Consider the following 26103-nt stretch of genomic DNA (forward strand, 5'->3'; position numbering starts at 1 on the left):
GTGACTGTGCCTGTTCACTCTCCTTGTTACGTAATTGATTTGTATTAGATTGGGTTTTAGTATTACTTATAATGCATGCTCAAAATTGGTGTTTTTTACATCTAGCCTAGTCTCCATACTTCTAAAACCACTGATTTCTGGTTAACTTCTTTGAATCCATAAGCCCATGTTTATTTATCATCCACTCTTTAGGAAGCAGTGTTTATAGGCATTCTGGGGACACCAAGATATGGGCCCTGCAGTCTCACAACTTAACATTGAACTGGAGCAGCAAAGAGGTCCATGAATAATTGCCAATTACACAGAATTGGGAAGAGGAGAGGTCAGTGTGAGTCAGGATTAGAGAAGAAGGTTTTGTGGAGGAGGGTTGAGCTGGCCTAGAAAGGATCTGAGCAGATGGAAACAATGGAAAAGTGAAGAGGGCACACATGGGGAGTGTTTTGTCCCACTTCTGCCTATTCCTACTTAGTTATCTCCTCCTTTTCTTTTTTTATTTTTTGTGGCCTTTTAAAACTTGAGCTACCTGGGAAATTGCTAATTTCTCTAGATATTGCCAACTAATTCATTTTCCAGTGTAATTTCTTCTAGAAACTTTAACTATCATAATATGCCAATTTTGGCTTGGCATGGTGGTTTACACCTGTAATCCCAGCACTTTGGGAGTATGAGGTAGGAGAGTAGCTTGAGGCTAGGAGTATAAGGCCGCAGTGAGATATGACCATGCCACTGCACTCCAACCTGGATGACAGAGTGAGACCCTGTCTTAAAAATATATAGATACAGATATATTGATACAGACACTAATTTTTTTCTCTTATCCCTTTTGTAAACTTTTCAAAATTTGCTTTCTTAAAGTTTTACACATTTGAGATTGCACAGCTTTCCTTTCCCTTGTTTCTACTCACTTTCTCTGAAGAATTCTTGACACTTTTAAATTGTGAATCAGTCCTTGTTTTTTTGTCAGGATTAAGCTCAGAATATCATATGTAAAAACCCACTCAATGCACTTTATATTCTGTTTTAAAATTGCTGTTAGTTTGGGGAACACTCAGAGGGTATCTTTCTGCATATCCTCTTGCATGTATTCAGCCACATAATGCCAACAGCATGCAACATCACAAGTTCAAGCAACAGAGCTGTCGCTCGAGGCAGTGGATGGGGGTTCTCATGACTTCCCAATTCCTCTTCCAAACACCGTCTGTCCACAGGAAAAGCCCCTCTCCCCTTTCAGACACAGGATAGCGGCTACCATTCCTCTGCCTTCCTATCCCCCATCTCTGAGCAAGGTCAGATTTATTCCAGCAGAAAGGGTTCAATTTTAGGCAATTTAGACAACCTGACAAAGAGAAGAAACAAAGACAATATGGAGACTCCTGACTGCAGACAGCTGATAAACAAAATACTTTCTCTCTCTCTCTCTTTTTTTTTTTGTACTTGATTTAGTAGAAAGCACAGCAGTATCTGTGTATGAATAGTTGATTTTTGTTGGTGGAGCAGGCCTAGGTAGAGAAAATCTTTAACTCAATAGAGCCTTGCCATCCTTGTCTTATAAGACAGTACATAAGTTGTGGAACCTGGGGATTAGACCACCTTTAAGTTAAAATTCAGACAAGCTATTATATCTCTCAAAACCTGTTAAAGGGAACAGTAATTTCTATCAGGCACTCAGATATCCTATCCCTCCTCTTCTTAGACTGATTCTTTCCTTCTCTTTCCTCTGATTCAAAACTTAAAAACTAAGAAAAGTAGTATTAGCTATAGTGTTTCATGCTTTTGAGATACTACAGTTGGCTAAAACCTACCTTGTTTCCTAATTATTCCATGTTCTCCCTCTGATTAATAATGTCTTTGTCTCATTAAAGTTGATATAATTTTAGGTTTCAGAAGAACAATAATCTGATTAACTAATTACCACTTATGTATAACTGACTGATAGCTCTGAGATTTCTTAGCCTCTTTACATTTTAAAAAGATAACTTTACAGACCATTGTCTCTCATGAACATAGATGTAAAATCCTCAAAAAGTATTAGCAAATCATATTAAGCAGTGTATAAAAAGAATTAAATACAACCAAGTGGAATTTATCACAGGTATGTAATGCCAATTCAACATTAGAAATCAGTTAATGGGGCCAGGCATGGTGGCTCATGCCTATAAACCTAGCACTCTGGGAGGCTGAGGCAGGAGAATCACTTGAAGTCAGGAGTTCAAGACCAGCCTGAGCAAGAGCAAGTCCCCATCTCTACAAAAAAATCGAAAATTAGCCGGGTATGGTGGCATGTGCCTATAGTCCCAGCTACTTGGGAGGATGAGACAGGAAGATCACTTGAGCCCAGGAGTATGAGGTTGCAGTGAGCTATGATCACATGACTGGACTCTGTCCCAGGCAACAGAGGAAAACCCTGTCTCAAAAAAAAAAAAAAAAAAAAAAAAAAAAAAAAAAAATCACATCAACTAAAGAAGAAAAATCACATATTCATATCAGTAGATGCAGAAAAAGTATTTGACAAAATTCAACCCCCATTCATGATTTTAAAAAAAAAAGGTGTGATAAACTAGGAATAGAGGGGAACTTCCTCAATTTGATAAAGAGGAAAAAACCCTACAGCTAACATCATCCTTAATAACAAGAAACTAGATGCTTTCCTCCAAGATCAGGAACAAGGTAAGGATGTCCCCTCTTATTCCTATTCAACATCTTACTGAAAGTTCTAGTTAATGCAATAAGACAAGAAAAGGAAATAAAAGGTATATGGATTGAGAAGAAAAAGATAAAACTGTCTTCGTTCACAGATGACATGATTGTCTATGTGGAATATCCCAAGAATTGACAAAACTCCTGGAATTAATAAGTAATTATGGCAAAGTTGCAGAATATATGAGATTAATATACAAAATTATTCTCAAGTTTATATGGAAAAGCAAAACACCCAATGTATAGGGGAAAACAAACTTCTGTACTCTCACTGACAGCTCTCAATACTTCCAGAACTTCATTTCTGACACCAGATGTGTGAGGAGTTTTCCCACACCAACCAATTCCCCAACACCAGCTGAGTGTCCTACAAGTCAGTTCTAACACTGCCTACCTGGAGTTAGCACAGACCTCACAGGTTAAGGGCTCAGTCCCACAAGACTGAGGAGCATCCTGCTTGTCACCTGTGCTTCTGACCAACTGGCTGTAATTTGGAGGTTCCCACAACTCCCTCCTTGGGTTCAGTCATTTGCTAGAACGGTTTCCAGAACTCAGGGAAACACATTTACTGCTTTATGATGAAGTGTTAATATATTACAAAGCATAAAGCTGAATAGCCATGAAGAGATACATAGAGGGAGGTCTGGAAGGGTCCCAAGCACAGAAGCTTCTGTTTTCATGCAGTTGGACTTTGACACTCTTCTGGCACATCATATATGTTCACTAACCCAGAAGCTCTCTGAGCCCTGTCTTTTAAGGCTTTTTATGGAGGCTTCAACATGTAGGCATGATCAATTATTAACTCAATCTCCAGCTCGTCTCCCCTTCCAGAGGATGGAGGTGGGGCTGAAAGTTCCAAGCCTTAGTGGTTTAGTCTTTCTGATAACCAGTCCCCATCCAAGATTGCACCAAGAGTTGCCTCATTAGAAGAAAAGTTGCTTCTGTCACCCAGGCAATTCTGAGGGATTTAAGAGTTCTTTGTCAGATGCTCCTATCACTCAGGAAATTACAAAGGTCTCAGAAAGCTCTATATCGGGACAGGACTGATCTCTATATCAGAGACCAAATATTGGGACAAAAGAGTCTCCTGACAACTTTATTTATAAAAGTTTTGGGGGCTCTGTGTCAGCAACCAGGGGTAGAATTTATATACAGTCATGTGTCACACAGTGATGGTGATACATTCTGAGAAGCGCTTAATTAGGCAATTTTGTTATTGTTTGAACTTCATAGTGTGTTAAACCTGGATGGTGTAGCCTACTACAGACTAAAGGTTATATGGTATAGCCTATTGCTCAGAGGCTACAAACATGTTCAGCATGTTACTGTACTGAATAGTGTGGGCAGTTGTTACACAATGGTAAGTGTTTGTGTGTCTCAACATATCTAAGCACAGAAAAAGTATGATAAAAATATGGTATTATGGGGCCGGGCGCGGTGGCTCACACTTGTAATCCTAGCACTCTGGGAGGCCGAGGCGGGCGGATTGCTCAAGGTCAGGAGTTCAAAACCAGCCTGAGCGAGACCCCGTCTCTACTATAAAAATAGAAAGAAATTAATTGGCCATCTAATATATATATATATATATATATATATATATATATATATATATATATATATATATAAAAATTAGCCGGGCATGGTGGCTCGTGCCTGTAGTCCCAGCAACTCGGGAGGCTGAGGCAGTAGGATTGCTTAAGCCCAGGAGTTTGAGGTTGCTGTGAGCTAGGCTGACGCCACGGCACTCACTCTAGCCTAGGCAAGAAAGCGAGACTCTGTCTCAAAAAAAAAAAAAATATGGTATTATGATCTTATGGGACCACTGTAGTCTATGCAATCCATATTTGTTGACCGAAATATCATTTTGTGGCGTGTAGCTATATCTTTCTTACTATTTCACACCCAGAGTAGCCAGCACAATGCTGAAAAAAAAGAAGAAGAATAGAGGATTCACATTATCTGACTTCAAGACTTACTATAAGGCTACAATAATTAAGACAGTATGGGCTGGGCACTGTGGCTTCCCCCTGTAATCCTAGCACTCCGGGAGGCTGAGGCGGGCAGACCGCTTGAGGTCAGGAGTTCGAAACCAGCCTGAGCAAGAGCAAGACCCTGTCTCTACTATAAATAGAAAGAAATTAATTGGCCAACTAATATATATAGAAAAAATTAGCTGGGCATGGTGGCACATGCCTGTAGTCCCAGCTACTCGGGAGGCTGAGGCAGTAGGATTGCTTGAGCCCAGGAGTTTGAGGTTGCTGTGAGCTAGGCTGGTGCCACGGCACTCACTCTAGCCTGGGCAACAAAGCGAGACTCTGTCTCAAAAAAAAAAAAGAAAAAAAAAAGACAGTATGATACTGCTAAAAGACTAGACCAATAGATCAATGGAATAAAATAGCCCAGAATTATACCAATATACATAGAGTCAACTGATTTTTGACAAAGGAGCAAAAGCAATTCCATGGAGAAAGGTTAGTCATTTCAACAAATGACACTAGAACACCTGGACATCCACATGCAAAAAATGCATCTAGACACACACCTTATACCTCCTTTCACAAAGTTAACTCAAAATGGATCACAGACCAAAATGTAAAGTGTAAAACTATATAACTTTTGAAAGATAGCTAGGAGAAAACCTAGGTGACCTTGGGTTTGACAGTGAATTTTTATATAACAACACCAAAAGCATGATCTACGAAAGAAAAAATTGATTAGTTGGACTTCATTAAATGTAAAAATTTCTGCTCTGTGAAAGACACCGTTAGGAGCATGAAAAGAGAGACTAGGAGACACTGGGAGACAATATTTGTAAAACACATCTGATAAAGGAGCTTATATCCAAAATATCAAAACACTTTAAAAACTCAAAAATAAGAAAGCAAACAGTCCAGTTAAAACATGAGTAAAAGATCTGAACAGATACATCACCAAATATACACAAATGACAAATAAAGCATAAGAAAAGATACTCAATGTCATATGTTATTAGGGAATTGCAAATTAAAACAATGAGATATCACTAAACACCTATTAGAATGGCAAAATCTGAAAAACTGATAAAATCAAATACTGATAAGGATATGGAACAACAGGAATTCTCATTCTTTACTGGTAGGAATGCAAAATGGTCCACATACTTTCGAAGACAGGCTGTTTCTCACGAAGCTAAACATAAACTTACCTTACAATAGATCCAACAATAGTGCTAAAACTTTTGTCCACATAAAAACTTGCATGCAAATATTAATAACTTCATAATTTTATAATTCAAAATTTCAAATTTTTATTCATAATTTCAAAAAACTAGAAGCAATTAAGAAAAATGTCCTTCAAAAGTGAATGGATAAATTCTGGTATTCCATACAATGGACAATTATTTAATAATAAAAAGAAATGAGCTATCAAACCATAAAAAGAAATGGATAAACCTTAAGTGCATATTGCTTAATGTAAGAAGCCAATATGAATGACTACGTACTATATGATTCCAACAATGTGGCATTCTGGAAAAGGGGAGACTATAGAGACAGTAAAAAAAATCAGTGGTTGCCAGGGTATTGGAGGGAGTGGGAGAGGGAGTGAATATCTCTAGCATGGGATTTTTAGGGCAGTGAAACTTCTATGTGTTACTGTAATAGTGGATACATGTCATTATACCTTTGTCAAAACCTATAGAATATGCAACACAAAGAGTGAAACTTCTAATGTAAATTATAGACTTTAGTTAATAATGTGTCAATATATTGGCTTTTCAGTTATAACAAATGTACCACACTTATGCAGGATGTTTATAGCAGGCGAAACTGAGTGGAGAGAGGGGATATATGGAAACTCTCTGCTCAATTTCCTGTAAACCTAAAACTGTCCTAAAAAACAAAAGTATTTTAAAGCAGCACCAAAACAAAGACTTTATTCTTAATAAGTTGAAGGAAAACAGGAAAGGGAGGAATGCTCAGTCTGGGCATTGATGTTGTTTCCCTTAGCAGCAGGTCAAGTACAACCTATTGCGCCTAACCACTCTTAGGAAGCAGTGGATTGGGCCTTCTCTTCCCACAGAGGGGCTGAACCTTCCCCTTTGCACAGGCCAGTTGAGGACATTAGAGCCCCAACAGAATGGAGCCCCAGGTTAAGGAGTCCGATTCATGTTTCAAGGTTCCATGTACAATTTTGTGCCCTCTCAGTACAATGGCTTCTTTGAGAAAGCCAGTGAGAGACAGCCAGACCAGGTCCTCTGCTCTTGCACACACACTAGCCCCTGCCAGCTCAGCCCCAATTCAGCCCACCTAGGATAGCCTGGCAAAATAACAGTATATTTTAGTTTGCACAAAGAAACTAACAAAATGGTGGGAACTAGACAAATGGGAAATGGAGTAGGAATGAGACTCTTTACGGTACATACTTATATATGTCTTTTTACTTTTTGAATCATGAATACATTTAAATTTTATTTATTTATTTATTTGAGACAGAGTCTCACTGTGTTGCCTGGGCTAAAGTGCCGTGGCGTCAGCCTAGCTCACAGCAACCTCAAACTCCTGGGCTCAAGTGATCCTTCTGCCTCAGCCTCCTGAGTACCTGGGACTACAGGCATGTGCCACTATGCCCAGCTAATTTTTTCTATATATTTTTAATTGGCCAATTTCTTTCTATTTTTAGTAGAGACCGGGTCTCCCTCTTGCTCAGGCTAGTCTCGAACTCCTGACCTTGAGTGATCTTCCCGCCTCGGCCTCCCAGAGTGCTAGGATTACAGGTGTGAGCTACTGTGCCCAGCCACATTTAAATTTTAAATAATGAATATTTACTATGACCTGTTTTGTAAGCAGGAAAAAAGAAGACAACTTTAATTAGCTCAACTTAATTGGTAGAATTTTAAATAACAAGAATTTCAGATGAAGTTAAAGTAAATATTTTTTTTTTTTTTTTTTTTGGGGGGGGCCAAACCACGTGGCTTTATTATACACTCGTGGACGAGGTTCTGGGGCCCCAAGAGCGGGGGCCGCGGAAGTCGCCCTAAAGTAAATATTTTTGTGAGGGTTAAAGGGTACCTGAGCATTTGTCCTGGATTTTGGTAGCTTCTTCCTGCCCCCATCTTAGATTCCAGTTTCTCTAGAAGCTTCAAGGGATTTGTTCGTTTTTTTGTTTCTTTTAAATAGTTCATTATAACTAAGGTGGCAAGGTACGAAAGAGGCATAGGGTAAATTCTGAATAAGGAAAAGGTTAGAATGGTCTTTTTTATTAGTAGGTCATTTATAATCTGGGAACTCTATATGTATACTTGTTATCTTTGAAGATGTTATCTTTCTGATGGTTGATACAGAATCCTTTCTTTTTCACTGTTGTCCTAGACTAAATTTACTCTGTTATTTCTTTCTTACCTGATTCAGGGAACTGTAAATTGGTTCATATGAGATTCTTAGCTCTCTGGAAAATAATGGCATACGCATCTGCCTGTGTGTTCCCTTAGCTTTTTAAGCCTTTGTTCTGCCATAACCCACCTGACGTACTCCATAGACATTCATCAGTAGTTGAGGTTTCTAAAACAGTGATTCTCAGAGGAGTGAGGAAACAACAGAGTGGAAGTTGAGGATTAACGTAGTCCACAAGTAGTTTGTCAACCATAGGTAGTTTTAAAAGATTTTCTAGCAAATTCTGATCCTCTCACCTAAATGAGAATCACTGCCTTTGGAAATTCACTGGATCAAAAGTGGAGACTCCCATTGTTCGCATTATTGGGAATTTTTTTTTTATCTGCATAGAGAAAAATATGGTGAGTGACCAGTTTGTAGAAATATTTTTCCTTGATCTCCTGTGAGGATAAATGAGGGAGTATTATGTAGTGTTGGAAGTACCTGTCTTCTAAAGATTATGGCAAACAAAAGTATTAATAAAAAATGAAATGTCAGAGTGCAAATGGGCACAGTAATAAACTTAGAGTTTTAAACAAGGTAGGTTCAGGGGCACAAATCAGACAATATTAACAAATACATCCTTAACCCGATTTAACATGAAAGAAAATATATACAAAATTGGTGACCTGAGGTCTCTCACTTTTAATGTTCCTTTATTAGAGTTTATCATTGTTCATGACTTAATATTGGATAAGAGATTCTTCTTATTTTCAGCAAAGCCACTACACTTAAGATATACTCTTAGCCTTCTTTCTAGTTTATCAATATTGTATTTTGTGTTAGGGATAATCTCTAACATTGCTCTAGATATAAATTTTTGGTCTGTAAAAGTAGATCTTTCTGAGGTGGTCTGCTCTGTAGACTTGAGTGTAAATCCCAGGACACAAGACTGAAACTTTTATTTGTGTTGAAGTTACCTGCAGTGGAGTTATTCAGATCATGGTGGTGATTGAGGAGGGGGAAAGGCATATCCAGATTAAGTGGCTTCACCATTTCTCTAATACTGGATTTAAGAGCAAAGGATTTATTTGAGGATCATAATTTTAGATCTAGCTGAAAATATGTAGTATATTTCCTGAGTGTGAATAACATATAGACATTAAAGTTTACTTTTTAAGGCCATGAATTCCAAATACTCTTTTTGAATGCTAAAAATGATTGCTACATTTATCTTTAGTGTGTAACTTTGTGCTTGAGGCACATTTAAATTTGAGGCCCTACATGAATCAACATTCTTGTATATTGTTAATATTGTTGGAAGATTCAGTACAAGTTTGTTTCTTCTAGATTAATCACCCTTATGGGTGATATCAAGGGATTTATTCAAATAAGTAGCACTGAATTTTTCTTTGCTGTCTAAGTTTAGACTGGTGAGGTTTATGATGAGTATAGTATTTAAGTTGGTAAATTTGATTTGGTGTTCACAATAATGTGTAAATTAGATTATTTTCACTCACTTTCTAACTTTGTTCTGAGTTTAGAGATGTTAAGTTTATTGTAAATTGATACCTCATGAATGCATAAGCTTTATCACATTGGCTTGTATTGCATGTTTCAAGGATCATTCTGGAAATAAGGATGTGAATTAGGCTGATGCCAACCTAGAAGTAATTTGCATGTGGTGGATTAGAAAAAAATCAAGTCGTCTTTTTATTTTTTAAAAAATGTATCAGTTGTTTAATTAGGTTCTTTTTAAGAACTGTAGAACATCAATTTGTGAGGATCAACTCCATTCGTCAGGGCAAACACAGACCACAGGTAGCCCTGGTGCTGAGGAATAGCTTTGATTTTTGGTAAAATTTGCAAGTCCACAGCTTTCTGATCAACCATGCGCTGCTTTCATATTTCTCTTTTTCTGTGTCAAAGAGCTCACCCTCCTGGTGTCTGGGCTTCTGCAGTTTCTTCTTGAAGTAAGCATCGGTAAGATGTTTTGGGATTTTTACATTGCTGATATCAATTTTTTGGGGAGGTTGTGATGACAAATTTCTGGTGTGTTCTTCGCAAAGGAACTTAATGAGGACCAGAGGTCCAGTCACAAGTAACAAGCCACTGCCCAGCTGCTTCAGGAAAACCACCGTCTTGCCTTTGTGGCGCCCAGTGAGAATGGTCAGAGGGTCCGGGAAGGAGTTCTCTCACATGCTGACTGAAGGACTTTTTGCTGTGGCTCAGCAGCTTTCAAGGCACATCTTCAGTGGGATAATATCTAGGCATTTTACAAAGTTTAATCACCCGAGTACCACCATTCTTGTCACCACCAGGTGGTTTTGTAACAGTGGCAAGAAAAGAACCTTCCCCTTTTTCTTTTCAATCTTGGATTTAGCCACTGAGTACTTCCTCTTGTACGTGGCTTTTCTGGAATATATAGCAGATCAGGGATATCTGCCAATTTGTCTGACGAGGACAGGATTTCAGCTGCAGTGGGCCTCTCTTTCTTGGGCTTTTATTTTTTCTTGGGCTTTTTTTTTTTTATCCTTGTGGTTACCCTTTTTAACCATGCCACTGACATCAGCCTTACTGGCTTCAGGTTTCTTCTCTTTTGTATCTGGCTTTTCAACTTTTTCACCTGCCATCTTGTAAGATGGGAAAGAGCAAAATCGAGCAGTAGAAATGCCAGCCTGCAAGTCAAGATACCTGAGTCCCATCTACCAGCAACAAATTTTGTGAGCTTAGATGGGTTTCTTTGCCTTTTTAGATCTCATCTTCTGATTCTGCAAGATGAAGGTTTTAGACTTCATAAGCCCAAGGACTACTTCAGCACTAACATCCTAATATTTTATAATCTGAAATTATTTGTGATAGCTAATACAAAGCAGAAGTAATCAACTTGCTTTTATTTCTTGTCTTCTTTATTTCCTATTGTATTGTTAATACCTTTTAAAGAAATTATATGCATGTTAAAGCTAAACAGAAATTTTATAATTTATTTAATGGCACACCATCAACAATATGGTGCTTTCTTTCGAAAGAAACAAAAGTATTTTTCCTGATTATATACTAATTCATTATTAGCGAATTGGGGAAAATGTATAAAGAAGAAAATAAAAATTATCCCCAAATTTTCTCTGATATATGTATTTATATATACACACATACATGTACATATGCCATCTCTATTATTAATATATTATTTGTGTTCCTTTTTCACTTAATATTAAAAAGTGAATATTTTCTAATTATTATAAACATTTTAATAGTATCCTCCTAATACATTGTATGGCTACTGCATGAGGCTTTTGTTTACCTTTACCCTCACCTTTAAAAAAATTTCTTTCCCTTTATTTGTTAGTTTTCAAAGCAATACATTGGTACTTCAGCATCCCCCAAATAGTGACGTTTTAAAATGTTTTTATTTGAACTCCTTACTTCTGCCCTCTCCTTCCCCTCCTTTGCTACTGCCCCTCACCCCAACCTGCCTTCCTCCCTGCCTCTGTCCCCTGGCCCCTGTCCATTCCCACTTCTGTCCCCTGCTCCTAACCTCTACCTACTTTCCTCCAACTCTAGCTGTTCCTTCACCTAGATTTCATCTGCTTCCTGTCTACTGGCTCTTTTTCCTCAGCCCTGCTGTTCTTTAAAAAACAAACAACAACCAAAAAACTCCAAAAATCCTCTTGACATGTATTTTCTTCTAATATTTGAAAGAGTAGACTACATTTGTTGTCCTTGCTCCTTTACCTTCTATTTCCTTAGTCTCCTGTGATCTCTTTTTGTCCCCATGATTCTTTCAGACACCTGCCATTAAGCTCACCAGTATCATTCTGATTACAAAGTAGTGCAACCACTCTAGTGCCCTTATTTTATGTGCCCTCTCTACCTCATCTTGTACCATTCAGTTCTTCCTTTTAAAAATAATGCCTTATTTACTTCAAAAAATTTTTAGTTTAGGAAACTTAGATGAAAATCAAATAAATTGCTATTAATAATTAAATATATTTACATTCTTCATGACAATCTCTCATCCATTCATAAAAAATGAAACCATTCTTTATGGTTTTTAAAAAGGTTTTTTTCCTCTCTTTCTTCCTATTCCTCAGTTAATTCAATAAACTTTCTTCTTCCCCCTATCCTTTGTATAGTGGCATTCTCTAGTATTCTGTCCTTGGTTTTATATTCTAATTATACAATTTCTTGGATCGTTTCAAAGTGGCCTTTTTAAAAAAGTTTATATGTAGATATATACACACAGTAAAATATGCACATAGTAAATTTCAAAGCCTACAAAAACTGACATTAATTTTCACAAAAAAATAATTCTTTTACCAAGTGTCAATCACTGGTGTATCCTTCTAGAGAGATTATGTGCATATGCTAGTATATATGTATTTATATATTTACTTTTTATTCTTTTAAAGTTATTTGTATATAAATAGTATATTCAATACTGATTTGCATCTTTTAAAACTAGTAATGTGTAGGAGAACAGTTCACATCAGTACGTAGAGATGTATTCCATTCTTTTTAGTGGCTGCATGGCATTTTTTTGGTTTGTATTTCCTCCCCCCCCTATAACATCTTATTTTGAAAGAATTCAAACTTACAGAAAAGTTTAAAGAAAGTACAATTAACATCCACTTGTATGACTACCTTTCTTCTTTCCTTTCTGCCTTTTTTTTCTTGAATCATTAGAAAGTAAAATTGTAGGTATCATTAACAGCATATTCCAAAATTATTCAATATGTATGTCTTCAGGACTAAGACATTTCTCTTACATAATCACAACTTTATCACACCAAAGAAATTTAAATTTCATACAGTATTAGCTAATACAAACCGGTATTCATATTTCTACAGTTGTTCCCCAGATGTCTTTTATAATTGTTTTGTTTCTCTCTGCATTCTGGGAGCCAATCAAGAATTAAGACTTGCATTTTGGCCAGGTGTGGTGGCACATGCTTATAATCCTAGTACTCTGGGAGGCCGTGGCGGGTGGATTGTTCAAGGTCAGGAGTTTGAAACCAGCCTGAGCAAGAGTGAGACCTCGTCTCTACTAAAAATAGAAAGAAATTAATTGGCTAACTAAAAATATATAGAAAAAAATTAGCCGGGCATGGTGGCACATACCTGTAGTCCCAGCTACTTGGGAGGCTGAATCAGGAGGATTGCTTGAGCCCAGGAGTCTGAGGTTTCTTTGAGCTAGGCTGACGCCACGGCACTCTAGCCTGGGCAACACAGTGATACTGTCTCAAAAAAAAAAAAAAAGACTTGCACTTGGTTGCCATAGGCCTTTCATTTACCTATGGTTAGATTACCACCAAACTAGATCTCTAGGTCAAACTCTTTCCTGTAGCAGATGTAAATAACTACTAAGTATAATTATTTCAGTGTCCCACTGGCAATTCTAAAATAATATGTCTACGATGAACTCAATACTTTCTACTCTCAAATTACTTTTCCTCCTGTATTCTCAACTTAGTGCATGGTGTCGTTCAAATGTTGCCTAAACATTTAGGCAACTCCCTCTTTGAGACTGCGGTACTACTCCATTTGCTCATGGTCCTCTTCCTACCTTGTCTACTTTGTCTGCCTGTTCAGTCTTCAAGACCCAAGTTAAACTTTACTTCCTTTGGGAAACCTTCCCTGACCCTTTTTTTCTCCAGGCAGAATTAGATGTGTCTCCAGTAGGCTCCCTTCGTACCCTATACACACACCTATCCCGTCAGTTATTACTTGGGGTGGGAATTATGATTTATGTACCTGCCTTCTTAGAGAGTGAGCTCCTTAAGTTGATATGGAATTAATTGTTTTCTGTCTTTGGTCTAGTAACATAGTACCTAGTTTGTAAATGCTTAATGAATATTTATGAAATGGAAGAATATGTTTTAGACAATCTTTATCAAGTAGAAACTTAACTTTATCAAAGCTCAACTCTATTCAGCATGTATCTGTTGAATTGCTACTATGTGCACTATTTCATGCAAGTAGTAAGACTATTTTCTGCCTCTCAATTAGAATCTAATTGAGAGGATAAGGCCAGTATACTAGAAGTTTAAATAATACTGAAAGGTAATCTAATTACCAGAAGACTGATACAGATAGTATCCCCAGGGAAAGAGGAGTTAGTGAATGTCTTTGAGTACTTACTATGTAATAGTTACTTTTGTTTGTATTTGCAAATCGTATTTCATTTAGTCTCTATAACTTTTATTTTTCAAAAGATGAAATTAAAGATCATAAGTAAAGATTTGAACCCAGATCTGATTGACTCCAGAATCATGCTTTTAAGAGTTCCAAAGGCAATTAAGAGCATTATCAAGTGATACTATAAGTTCAGAGAAGAAAATAAAATAGTATCCTATTGTAGGACAAAAATTATTGTATATTCCCAAAATCAAAGATTATACAATCATTATAAATTCTGTGGTTGAGGAATATTTACTCTCGTGGAAAAGTATTTATGATGTACTATGAACTATTAATACTAAAAAGCAGTATATAAAAGCATTCCATTTTTTAAAAATGTGCATATGTACATGAAGAAAATACATGAAAGGGTTAGCAGTAATTCTCCCAGGTATTTATGGACTCTATGAATTTCTTCCTTGTATAATCTGTATTTTCTAGATCCTCAACAATGAACATGAATTTTTATAATTAGGAAAAAAAAGTCATTTAAAAAATAATAGACTAAAGAAAAAATAATCAAGCAGAACTTATTTAAAGCCTTACAATTATTAAAATGGGCAGGTTTCATGTTGACCTTCCCTGCCTCTGGGGTACAACTAACATAAGCATCCCAGACAGATTAATGGTTCCTATTTTAAGGTCTTACTAGGATAAGCCAGTCTCCTTCTGCCTTACAGTCATTTCTGTTACCCAATAATCAGTGCAAAAAGCATTGTCTCTTTATACTATTTTATGAAGACACAGTCATGAGAGCTACTCCTGTGTCTTGTGGAAATTTTTGTTGTATAAAAATCTTTTTTTTCTAAAATAAGGAAAGGACCAAATTTAATATTCCTGCCTAGGAGAAAAAAATGTAATGTTCCTGCCTGGACTTTATGTTCTGCTTTGTAAAAATATTCAAAGAAGTTGATAAATGTGAATATTTAAAAGGAACCAAAAAGGAACAGGAAAACATGGCTTGTCACATGTATCCTTTAGTTTTCTTTTCAAAGAAAAGAATGATCTATCTCTGTTTTCCCTCTGGGTGGCTGCTTTTCTACCATAGCATGCATGACTGATTAGTCTTGATTTTTCTTACTGGGATTTAGCACACTCTAGTGGACAGTAGCTTTTTGGTTTTTACATTTTTTTTTTTTTTTAAATCATGTCAAATTACTTTATTGGATGTTTCAATGATGTGCTTACTAGATAGTAAAGTTTGTCAATATTCATTTGAGTCAAGTAGTGACCCGAGTAAGCAGGAGTAAATTTGTCAGCCTCTGGGGTGTTATGCACTTTTATATGGTTTCTTTAGTGGGAGGAAGAGAGGCTTTTCTCCTTATGTGGGAACTTTTCTCCAGTGATTTTCATTTTCTCTTGGGTGTACTGAAATTGATGGGGGAGGCCATGACATAGAGGAACATTCGTACTTCTACCTCATGCTCCTTGGGTCTGTTTTAGGACTCTTAAGAATTTTTATATAACACTTGGTGACAATTTTTGCAGTTTATGCATAGACGTTGTTGTATCCTATCCTGATGGATTGTTTTTGGAAATGAACTTCCACAAGACAAAAAATAATCTTTTATCTTGTTTTTACAGAGTGATGGTGAAGATTTTAATTACATCATTGCATTTTTCCTCGGAACAGCAGCCTGCCTTTACCAGGTAAATTTTCTCCCAGTTTTAAGAAATGCTTTTTTCTATTATTTGTTTTAGGTATCAATTCTAATAATTGCTTGTGCTTTTAAAATAAATTTTTAGAGAGTGTGAGTTCTTTGCCTCTCTTTTAATTTGAATCTCTGTTAACTTTGTGACCCGTGTCTCTGTCTTGAGAGGACATAGATCCCAGTTAACCCAGGGTTAACCTTTCTGTGCCGGGGCTTCAGTAGTGGTATATCATCTGCCTATGGCAGTAAAGGCTAATTCTAGATTTTCTGGTGACTGATTATTCAGCCTCCAGATTCTGCTTATACTCTAGGCTGAGGATTTTGTACTTTTGGGAAAGTCTTTGAATAGGGAATGGCACAACAAAAGCAAGATGTTAGGGTATTTAATTTAGCAGTAATGAATAGGATGGATTATAAGAGTGGACAGACTGGAAGCAAGGACGTTAGTGGGAAGGTGATTCCATTACTATAGGCAGAAAGTAATAAAAGTCTTAACTATGGTAATGGCAGTAGGGGTAGGAAAAAAATGGACATTGAGAAGTAAGACTCATAGGGACTTGAAGACAATAGATATGAGACTTAAGAGATTTTGCACCTGGGTGATATGGAGACTGGTACTCATTTCCAAGGCCAGAGGAGGCACAGACTTGTAGGGAAAGCTGGGGTAACCATGCCAGTTACCCAAACTCAAGAATATCTTTGTTACATGGTACTGCAAACAAGACCTTTTGACCTAATTTTATAAGTGACACATTTCTCTGGCTCATATAGAGAAAACATTAGAAAGATTCAAATCTGCAAATAAAAGGCTTCCTAAAATTCAGAAGAAGTTATTTTAGTGTTTTTTGTTTGTTTGTTTTTTGAGACAGAGTCTCACTCTGTCACCTGGGCTAGGATGCCAAGTGTCAGCCTAGCTCACAGCAACTTCAAAATCCTGGGCTCCAGTGATCCTTCTGCCTCAGCTTCCTTAGTAGCTGGGACTACAGGTGCATGCCACCATGCCCAACTAATTTTTTCTCTTTTTAGTAGAGATGGGGTCTCACTCTTGCTCTGGCTACTCTTGTACTTCTGACCTCAAGCGATCCTCCCACCTCAGCCTCCCGAAGTGCTAGGATTACAGGCGTGAGCCACCTGCCTGGCCTTCAGTAGAAGTCTTTAGGAAAATATTCTGAATACATGCATTTGACTTTTATGTAAAGACAGTAGAAATTTTAGTTTTAGTGGCCCATTTTTAAAAATCCCTTTATTTTTCTTAATTTATATTCAGAAATTTTGTCAAATTTGACAGATTTAATTATGAATGGCATTTCATGCAGGGAATGTGAAAACTTGTATTTGTTAATGTTACATACTGCTTTAATTTTATGAAATAGTCTCATATAGATTTTCTATTTTAATTTCTACAATCCTGTCACACAAAACATATTATCTTATTTTTGAAAATGAGAAAGCTGAAGCAGTTTCAGTACCATCCTGAAATCACATAGCCAGAAAGTGGTAGAGTCAGGACTTAACTCTGAGTCTTCTGATTCTTAAATATTGTGTTCTTTCTACTATATCATTCTGTCTCTGAGCAAAATTCCCAATTTGTATAATTTTTATAATGTTAAAAAATTATAATTTTATAACTTTTATATGTGATCTTGTTTGGTTCTAAAACAATATGAGTATTAACTTTGAAATAATTTTATGAATAATAATTCTTATAAAATACAAGTTTGGGTTGCTTTGCTTTGTCTTAAGTAATTTTAAATGGTTCATAATAATGGCAGAATGTATTGAGCTCTTACTCTTTGATGAGCCCTTTGTATTCGTTGTACCATTGAATCCTCACAAAAAACCCCACACTAATTCTCTTACCATTGCTGTTTTTCACTGAGACATAGATGGTTCTTATAGCTAGTCAGTGATTTAAACGCAGATCTGTGTTACTCCAGAGCCAGTGCTCTTGACCACTGGGCAGTGGTAGGCACACCTCTGGGAGTTTCCCAGAACAGCCTGAAGTAGTTCTAAGAGTTGCCTCATGGTGGAGCAGTGTCACTCAAGTATTCTTTTACTTGAGAGAAGTAAACAAATTTATGCTTTAAAACAGAAAAGCAAAAAGCCATTTCCTTCATATTGACAGGCTTGAAACTGCCTCCTTTCCAACTATGTTGAGCACAGTGATAATAATGCTGGGGGTTTTTTACGGTAAAACTTAGGTGATTAGATTTTGCTGTATAGCATGCACTATCTCCAGTTGCCAGAATATTTTTTAATCCTCTTTAGATCAGACCTGAAAGGCCACTACCACATGGTTTGTCACCTTTTTCTCCAGGATGTAGGTGCTTATGGAAGCACAGAGCTCAGTCAGATAGGATAATCTTGATAGGGAAGATTTCAAATAAGAAATCAAAGAGTCAGTGAAGAAACTAGAGACTGTTCCTTTTCCCTTAATGCTTTATTTTTAAAACTTTTAAACTTACAGAAAAGTTGAAAGACTAGTACACCTAGAGTCATCAATTGTTAACATTTTGCAGCACTTCCTTTATCTCTTTATTCTCTCTTTATATGTGGGTGCATATAGTGTGTATATACAGATAATCCCTGACTTAGAATTTTTTACTTTACAGTCATACAAAAGTGATACATATTCAATAGAAACCATATTTAAAGTGCCCATATAACCATTCTGTTTTTTTTTTTTTTTTTTTTTTTGAGACAGAGTCTCGCTTGTTGCCCAGGCTACAGTGAGTGCTGTGGCATCAGCCTAGCCCACAGCAACCTCAAACTCCTGGGCTCAAGTGATCCTTCTGCCTCAGCCTCCCGAGTAGCTGGGACTACAGGCATGCGCCACCATGCCTGGCTAATTTTATATATATATATATATTAGTTGGCCAATTAATTTCTTTCTATTTATAGTAGAGACGGGGTCTCACTCTTGCTCAGGCTGGTTTTGAACTCCTGACCTTGAGCAATCCGCCCACCTCAGCCTCCCAGAGTGCTAGGATTATAGGCGGGAGCCACTGTAACCATTCTGTTTTTTACTTTCAGTATAGTATTCAATAAATTAGATGAGCTATTAAACACTTTATTATAAAACAGGCATTGTGTTAGATGATTTTGCTCAATTGTTGGCTAGTGTTCTGAGCATGTTTAAAGTAGGCTAGGCTAAACTATGATGTTCAGTAGGTTAGGGATATTAAATATATTTTGACTAAAGATATTTTCAACTTATGATAGGTATATTAGGACATAACCCATTGTAAGTTGAGGAGCATCTGTAGTTGTTTATAAAGTAAGTTTTGAACAGATATGTATGTGTAAAGTTGTTTATCTCATTAAACTTTCTAAAATAATTTTAAATTCATGTGGAGTTGTAAGAGAGATCCTATGTACCCATTACTTGATTTTTTCCAATGGTACCATCCTGCAAAACTGGAATACAGCATCACAACCCCGGGATTGATATTGATGTAGTTAAAATACAAAACTTTCTTGTCACCACAAGCATCCTCCTCATGCTGCCTTTTGTTAGCCACATTGACTTCCCTTCTGCCCTAACCCCTCCCTAATCTCTGATAATCACTACATGTTCTCCATTTTTGTAATTTTCTCATTTTAAGTATGTTATACAAATGGAATCATACAGTATATAACTGTCTTAATCAGTTTGGGTTGCTATATAACAAAATACCACAGACTGGGTGACTTAAACAACAGACATTTTATTTCTCACGATTCTGGAGGCTGGTAAGTCCAAGATCAAGGTGCTGGCTGATTCAGTTCTTGGTGAGGGCCCTCTTTCTGGCTTGCAGAAGGCTGCCTTTACAGTGTATCCTCCCATTGCAGAGAGAGAGCACTGGTGTCTCTTCCTCTTCTTATAAGATCATTGATCCCATCATGGGGGCTGTGCCCTCATGGCCATATCCAAAGACCTTCCAAAGGCCCCACTTTACCATTATGTTGGAGGTTAGGACTTTCAACATATGAATTTGGGGTGGGGGAACACAGATATTCAGTTCATAACAGTAACCTTTTGTGGTTGGCATTTTTTTTGTTTAGCATAATTCTCTGGAGATTCAGCCAAACTGTTATGTAATTAATGGTTTGTTCCTTTTTATTGCCAAGTAGAATTCTGTGATATAGATTTACTGCAGTTTGTTTAATCATTTACCCATTGAAGGATAATCTGAGTTGTTTCCAATTTTTGGCTGTTATAAATAAAGCTGATATAAGCATTTATGTACAGGTTTTTTTGGTAACCATAAGTCTTCATTTCTCTGGGATAAATGCCTAGGAATGCAATTGCCAGGTCATGTAGTAGTTGCGTGCTTAGTTTTATAAAGAAACTGACAAACTGTTTTCCAGAGTGGCTGTACTGTTTTACATTCCCACCAGCAATATGTGAGTGATTCAGTTTCTCTGCTTGCCAGCATTTAGTATTGTCACTATTTTTATTTTAGCCATTCTGATAAGTGTGTGGTGAAAGCTCATGGTGATTTTAATTTACATTTCCCTAATGGATAATAATGTTAAACATCATTTCATGTGTTTGTCCATATGTCTCCTACATATCCATCTATATACCTTCTTCACTGAAATGTCAATTTGTGTTTTGTTTATTTTATAATTGCATTCTTTGTTTTTTACTTTTTTGAGAGTTCTTTATACAGTTGGCCCTCTGAATCCATGGGTTCTGCATCTATGGATTATACCAACTGTGGATAAAAAATATTTGGCAAAAAAAAAAAAAAAAACCTCTGTCCTTGAACACCTGAACATATATGTACAGACTTTTCTCCAGGTCATTATTCCCTAAACAATATAATATGACAACTATTTACATAGCATTTACATTGTATTAGGTATTATAAGTAATCTAGAGATTATTTAAAGTATACAGGAGGAGCCAGGAATGGTGGCTCATGCATGTAATCCTAGCACTCTGGGAGGCCAAGGCAGGAGGATTGCTTGAGGTCAGGAGTTGGAGACCAGCCTGAGCAAGAGCAAGACCTCGTCTCTACAAAAAATAGAAAAATTAGCTGGGTGTGGTGGCGCATGCCTATAGTCACAGCTACTCGGGAGGCTGAGGCAGGAGGATCACTTGAGCCTAGGAGTTTGAGGTTGTAGTGAGCTATGATACTGCTACTGCACTCTAACCTTGGAGACAGAGTGAGACTCTGTCTCAAAAAAGTAATAAATAAATACATAAAGTATACAGGAGGGTATGCATAGGTTACATGTGTCAACTGGAGAATGATGAGGTTCATAAATTTGGAAACAAGGGTTGTAGCCTGCAGGGTGACCATTCTGACCAGTTGGGAAGCATAGCCTCTGGCCAGAAGCAGGTACTTCAAGGGAGGGATAACAGGGACAAGAATTTATGCTGAGTAGTTGGCCAAATATACACACTTAACAAGCTATGGGATGAGTCAGGAATATTATGAAAAGAGAAACATACACACACACAATTGAACTTTATGCTACTTCATGGGCTCCATGTTCAGAAAATAGTGGCATTAGCATGATTCAACGGTGGAGTTTTTGGCCTTCTGGTGTCAAAAGCTGAAGCAAAGGACATTAAAGCCATCTCTGTGCATCTTCTGTAGACTGGCCAGTAAGTGACAATCATAATATTTTACTTCAAAATACTTCAGCAAGTATCTTCTGAGAACACAAACATCCTTCTACATAGCCATAACATCATATCTCACCCAAGATATTTAACATTGATACAGTATTATCTAATATAGAATTTTTATTCAGATTAGTTTAGTTGTCTCAAAAATGTTCTTTATTGCTATTTTTCTCTTAATCCTTGATTATGCATTGTGTTTGGTTGTTGTGTATCTTTTAACTTAAAATATGTTCTCTAAGACTTTTTGATCTGTTCTGTTTTGTTTTTATCTTTCATAGCATTGATTTTAAAGAGTCCAGGCCAGTACCTTATATTAGTAAAATGACTCAGTCTGGATCATCTATTTCTCATGATTAGATTCAGGTTAAATATTTTGGCAGCAGTATAATATAATATGTTGTATATCTCTTATTATATCAGTCAAGAAACATGTAATAAGTTTGATCATTTGGTGAAAGTGGTATCAGATCTCTCCATTACAGAGATATCTTTTTTCCTTTGTAATTAATAAGTAATTTGTGGGGTAGAGACCATTACTTTTAGAAGCCCTTGAAAACCATGAATTAAATATTAGTTTTTTAAATGCCAGAAAAGCTAGTTTATTTTTACAGTAGAATTCCAATTAATACATGTACATAGTATGATGGAAATACAAAATTACCATTAGGAAACATGACAGTAATAACTGTTGCAAGCAAGAATCATCAATGAATGCTAAAATTAGTGGGCAATATGATGAGATAAGATATTTTACATAATTTCAAAATCTGCCTCTCAAGATACTTAATGACTGCAAAGAGAATAATAGTAACCACAGTAGAGTAACCTGGCAAACACCTCCTTATTCAGTGATCAAAGTTAACATCACCAGTAGTAACGCACAGTGCATATCACCTCTGTAGTATTCTTGCCAAAATTGCATATCCTCATTTCATTCTTGACAAAACATCAAACACACCCAAACACCCAAGTTGAGGGACATTCTACAGCATCACTGATTAATACTCTTCAAGACTGTCAAGATCATGACCAAAAAAGACTGAGCTGTTGCAGATTGGAGTAGACATGACAACTAAATGCAATACAGAATCCTGGATTGGATTCTGGACCAGAAAAAGGACCCTAGTGGGACAGCTGGCAACATTTGATTAAAGTCTGTAGATTAGTTAATAATACTGAATCAATGTTAATTTTCTCGTTTGATGATTATACTATGGCTATAAGGATAACATAGGGGGAGCAGGATGAAGAGTATATGGGAATTCTATTATTTTTGCATCTTTTCTTTAAGTCTAAAACTATTTTAAAAGAAAAAGGGTTTTTGGCCGGGTGTGGTGGCTCACGCCTGTAATCCTAGTACTCTGGGAGGCCGAGGTGGGAGGATTGCTTGAGGTCAGGAGTTTGAAACCAGCCTGAGCAAGAGCGAGACCCTGTTTCTACTATAAATAGAAATAAATTAATTGGACAACTAATATGTATAGAAAAAATTAGCCAGGCATGGTGGCACATGCCTGTAGTCCCAGCTACTCGGGAGGCTGAGGCAGGAGGATCACTTGAGCCCAGGAGTTTAAGGTTGCTGTGAGCGAGGCTGACGCACTCACTCTAGCCTGGGCAACAAAGTGAGACTCTGTCTCAAAAAAAAAAAAAAAGAAAAAGGGTTTTTTCCTGGTTTTTTTTTCAACCTTCTATTTCACTATCAAAGTCATTCAGGTAAAATCCATGTTTTCAATTCATATTTTTGCATTATGGTCTTCTTGTAAGTAAGCAAAGTGGTAATTTGTATAAGAACTAAACTTGTTTAACAGAACATTTCCACATTCTTCTGCATTGTAACAAACACCCTAATGTCATTCCCATTCTGAAGCCTGGACACAGTTTCACACAGAGTCCTATGCTTCTCTCTTAAGACTTTGCTATCATGTACAATTCCTATCATCAGATTGTGAATTTTAGACACTGTTTCTAGAAAACAGTTTATTCATTTAACAAATTTTATCAAGTACTTATTATGTACCAGGTACTGTTCTGGGCACTGGAGATAAATGATGGAACAAAACAGTAAAAAATTCCACCCCTCATGAAACTTAGATTCTATTGAAATGCATCTATAGATGTCATCTATAGATGACAAAATAATTATATTTTTCAAGTATGTTTATGGTATTTTGTGGAGAAAAATAAAGCAGTAAAGGGTAAATGCCAGGTTTGGTGGGAAAAGCTTTCTTTATTATCTCATCTAAAATAGCACTCAGTGTCATTTTCTATTCCCTTTTCGAGATATAACTATTTAATATTGTATATTAAAATGTGTACATAATCTTTCTCCACTAAAATGTAAACTCTAGCCAAGTGCCATGGCCCATGCCTATAATCCCAGCACTTTGGGAGGCCAAGGTGGGACGATCGCTTGAGATCAGGAGTTCTAGACCAGTCTGGGCAACACGGTGAGACCCCATTTCTACAAAAAAGAAACTGGGCCTGGTGGGGCACACCTGTAGTCCCAGCTACTTGGAAGATTGAGGCAGGAGGATCACTTCAGCATGGGGATTCAAGGTTACAGTGAGCTATGATTGTACCACTGCACTCCAGCCTAGGTGACAGAGTGAGACCTTGTTTCCAAAAAGAAAGTAAGCTCTGTGTAACGGTTTTATTCATTTTACTCACAACTGAAGAACAATGCCTGAGTTGTAGCAGACCCTCAATGAGTATTCGTTGAATGAATCTTCCTCAAATGTTCACTCAGGTTCTGTACCTAGCATAGTTTCTTGTACTCAATGGGGGACTAATAAAGTTTTGTTGATTTCATTAATACTCAGACTCAGGTTATGTAAGAGTCCATTTTGCTGAGTAGCTTATGTGAGCTTTTTGTACTCTACTGAGTGAGAATGGAACCCCTCAAACCCTGGAACTGCTTCTTAGTTGTCTGTTACTTTGGGGAATTTACCTAGCTTGTTTGCAAAGGAGTCACCCAACTGTACTTTCATTTAAAATATGACTTAAATGCTTTTCTTTTGAAAAATGAAAAACATAAAAGGAAAAATCTGTTTCCTTTTCAAGCTATGGAACTTTTATAGCTCAATGTCTTAGATATGCCATGTTATCTTATCCCTAGATAAAAAATACCCTATGCCATTCTCATATTTTATTCTCTGACCTTGTACAGTTTTTTATTAGAAACGCCTATTTCTTTTCCTGTAACCCTAATCATCTTTCATTTTTATATTTTGAACAGTGTTATTTACTTGTCTACTACACCGGCTGGCGGAATGTCAAATCCTTTTTGACTTTTGGCTTAATCTGTCTATGCAACATGTATCTCTATGAACTGCGCAACCTCTGGCAGCTTTTCTTTCATGTGACCGTGGGAGCGTTTGTCACACTACAGATCTGGCTACGGCAAGCCCAGGGCAAGGCTCCTGATTATGATGTCTGACACCATCCTTAAGACATACTGCCTTGGCTTCCGGGGGAAAGGAGGGAACATATCTTAACTGCCACTGTGATGAAGAAACTATTCACCACAAATGAGAAGCTCTGCTTTCTTTCTCTCCAACTTTCCTTTTTTAAAATCAGCATGGCATGCCTGTGAGCATGCAAGACCTGCTAGGAAAACTCCTCTCAGAAGAATGTTGACCATGAGATTATCATTCAGAGGAGGAGAAGGAAGAGACTTCTCTCTTCAGGTCTGGAACAGTGGAAGAACCGTCAGATGCCATCGGAAGACTTGGCCAGCAGTCCTAAATCCTTGCTGACGAGTTCAGTCAAAAAATAGATATGGTACTTGCTGTGAGGACCAAGCACCGGAACTCTACAACCTGAGTTTGCCTTTGTGAGGCATTACTATAGACCAAATATAAAGATGCTACAGAAATTGGGAAGTTTATATTTTGAACAAATGACTGTGCTAAATACCAGATTATTTGCACATTTGTGGTACCAAGAGTTTATGACGTCCAGGATGGTGTGGAATTGGTTCTTGTTACTTTTATATTTTTGCTTGAATCTTAACTCTGGAAATAACCTGCTGTAGGAAAAGGCTGTGGTGAGCTCATCTCTGGAACATCACAAGTATTGCAAATACAGAGACATATGTTTCCTTTCTAGACCACGTTTGTCGTTTCTTTAAAAAATCACTTAAAAAATGATTCATTAGACTATAGCCATTCTTTCCCAAAACCAATCATTTGAGTACTATTTATACTGTTATTTACTTAGTATTTATTTTTTTAATTTTAAAGTATTTTAAAAAGAAACAAATCCTACTCCAAGTGTGAAATCAGTATCAATTACCATGAATGAAAGATAACCACAAAATAAAATTAACACAAAAAATGTTAAGATATAGCGAGGTATTAATGCTGCCAAGGCTCTGAATCTAAGAGGTCTGTGCTTTGTGGCAGTGGGAGAGATGTTACCTAGCACCAAGATAAGGCTCTGTTTCTGGAATAATCAGAGGACAATAGAAAATTGTAAAGGGAATGCCATTCTTACTGTAATTCAGTTATTCTCTGTTGTGTGCCACCTGAAATCATCCTGTGTGCCAGCAGTGATATAGGTCCTACCTACACTATGGAAACACTTGAGTGTACTAAGAGAATCAGAAGGT

General features: G+C 36.9%; 1 protein-coding gene and 1 pseudogene across 1 annotated transcript in view; one reads left to right on the plus strand and one right to left on the minus strand.

Annotated features, from left to right (window-relative positions):
* SEC22A (SEC22 homolog A, vesicle trafficking protein) overlaps positions 1–25600 on the plus strand; it is a 61868-nt gene extending 36268 nt beyond the window's left edge. The window contains exons 6-7 of the mRNA XM_012780469.3: positions 15810–15875; positions 24730–25600. Coding sequence (XP_012635923.1) covers positions 15810–15875; positions 24730–24930 — 267 coding nt within the window. The 3' untranslated portion in view covers positions 24931–25600. The remainder of the gene's footprint in view (positions 1–15809; positions 15876–24729) is intronic.
* On the minus strand, positions 9845–10477 carry LOC142874335 (large ribosomal subunit protein eL6 pseudogene; annotated as a pseudogene).
* Positions 25601–26103: the final 503 nt, after the last annotated feature.

This window comes from Microcebus murinus, chromosome 1 (genome assembly GCF_040939455.1).
Source record: "Microcebus murinus isolate Inina chromosome 1, M.murinus_Inina_mat1.0, whole genome shotgun sequence".
Classification (NCBI taxonomy): Eukaryota; Metazoa; Chordata; class Mammalia; order Primates; family Cheirogaleidae; genus Microcebus; species Microcebus murinus.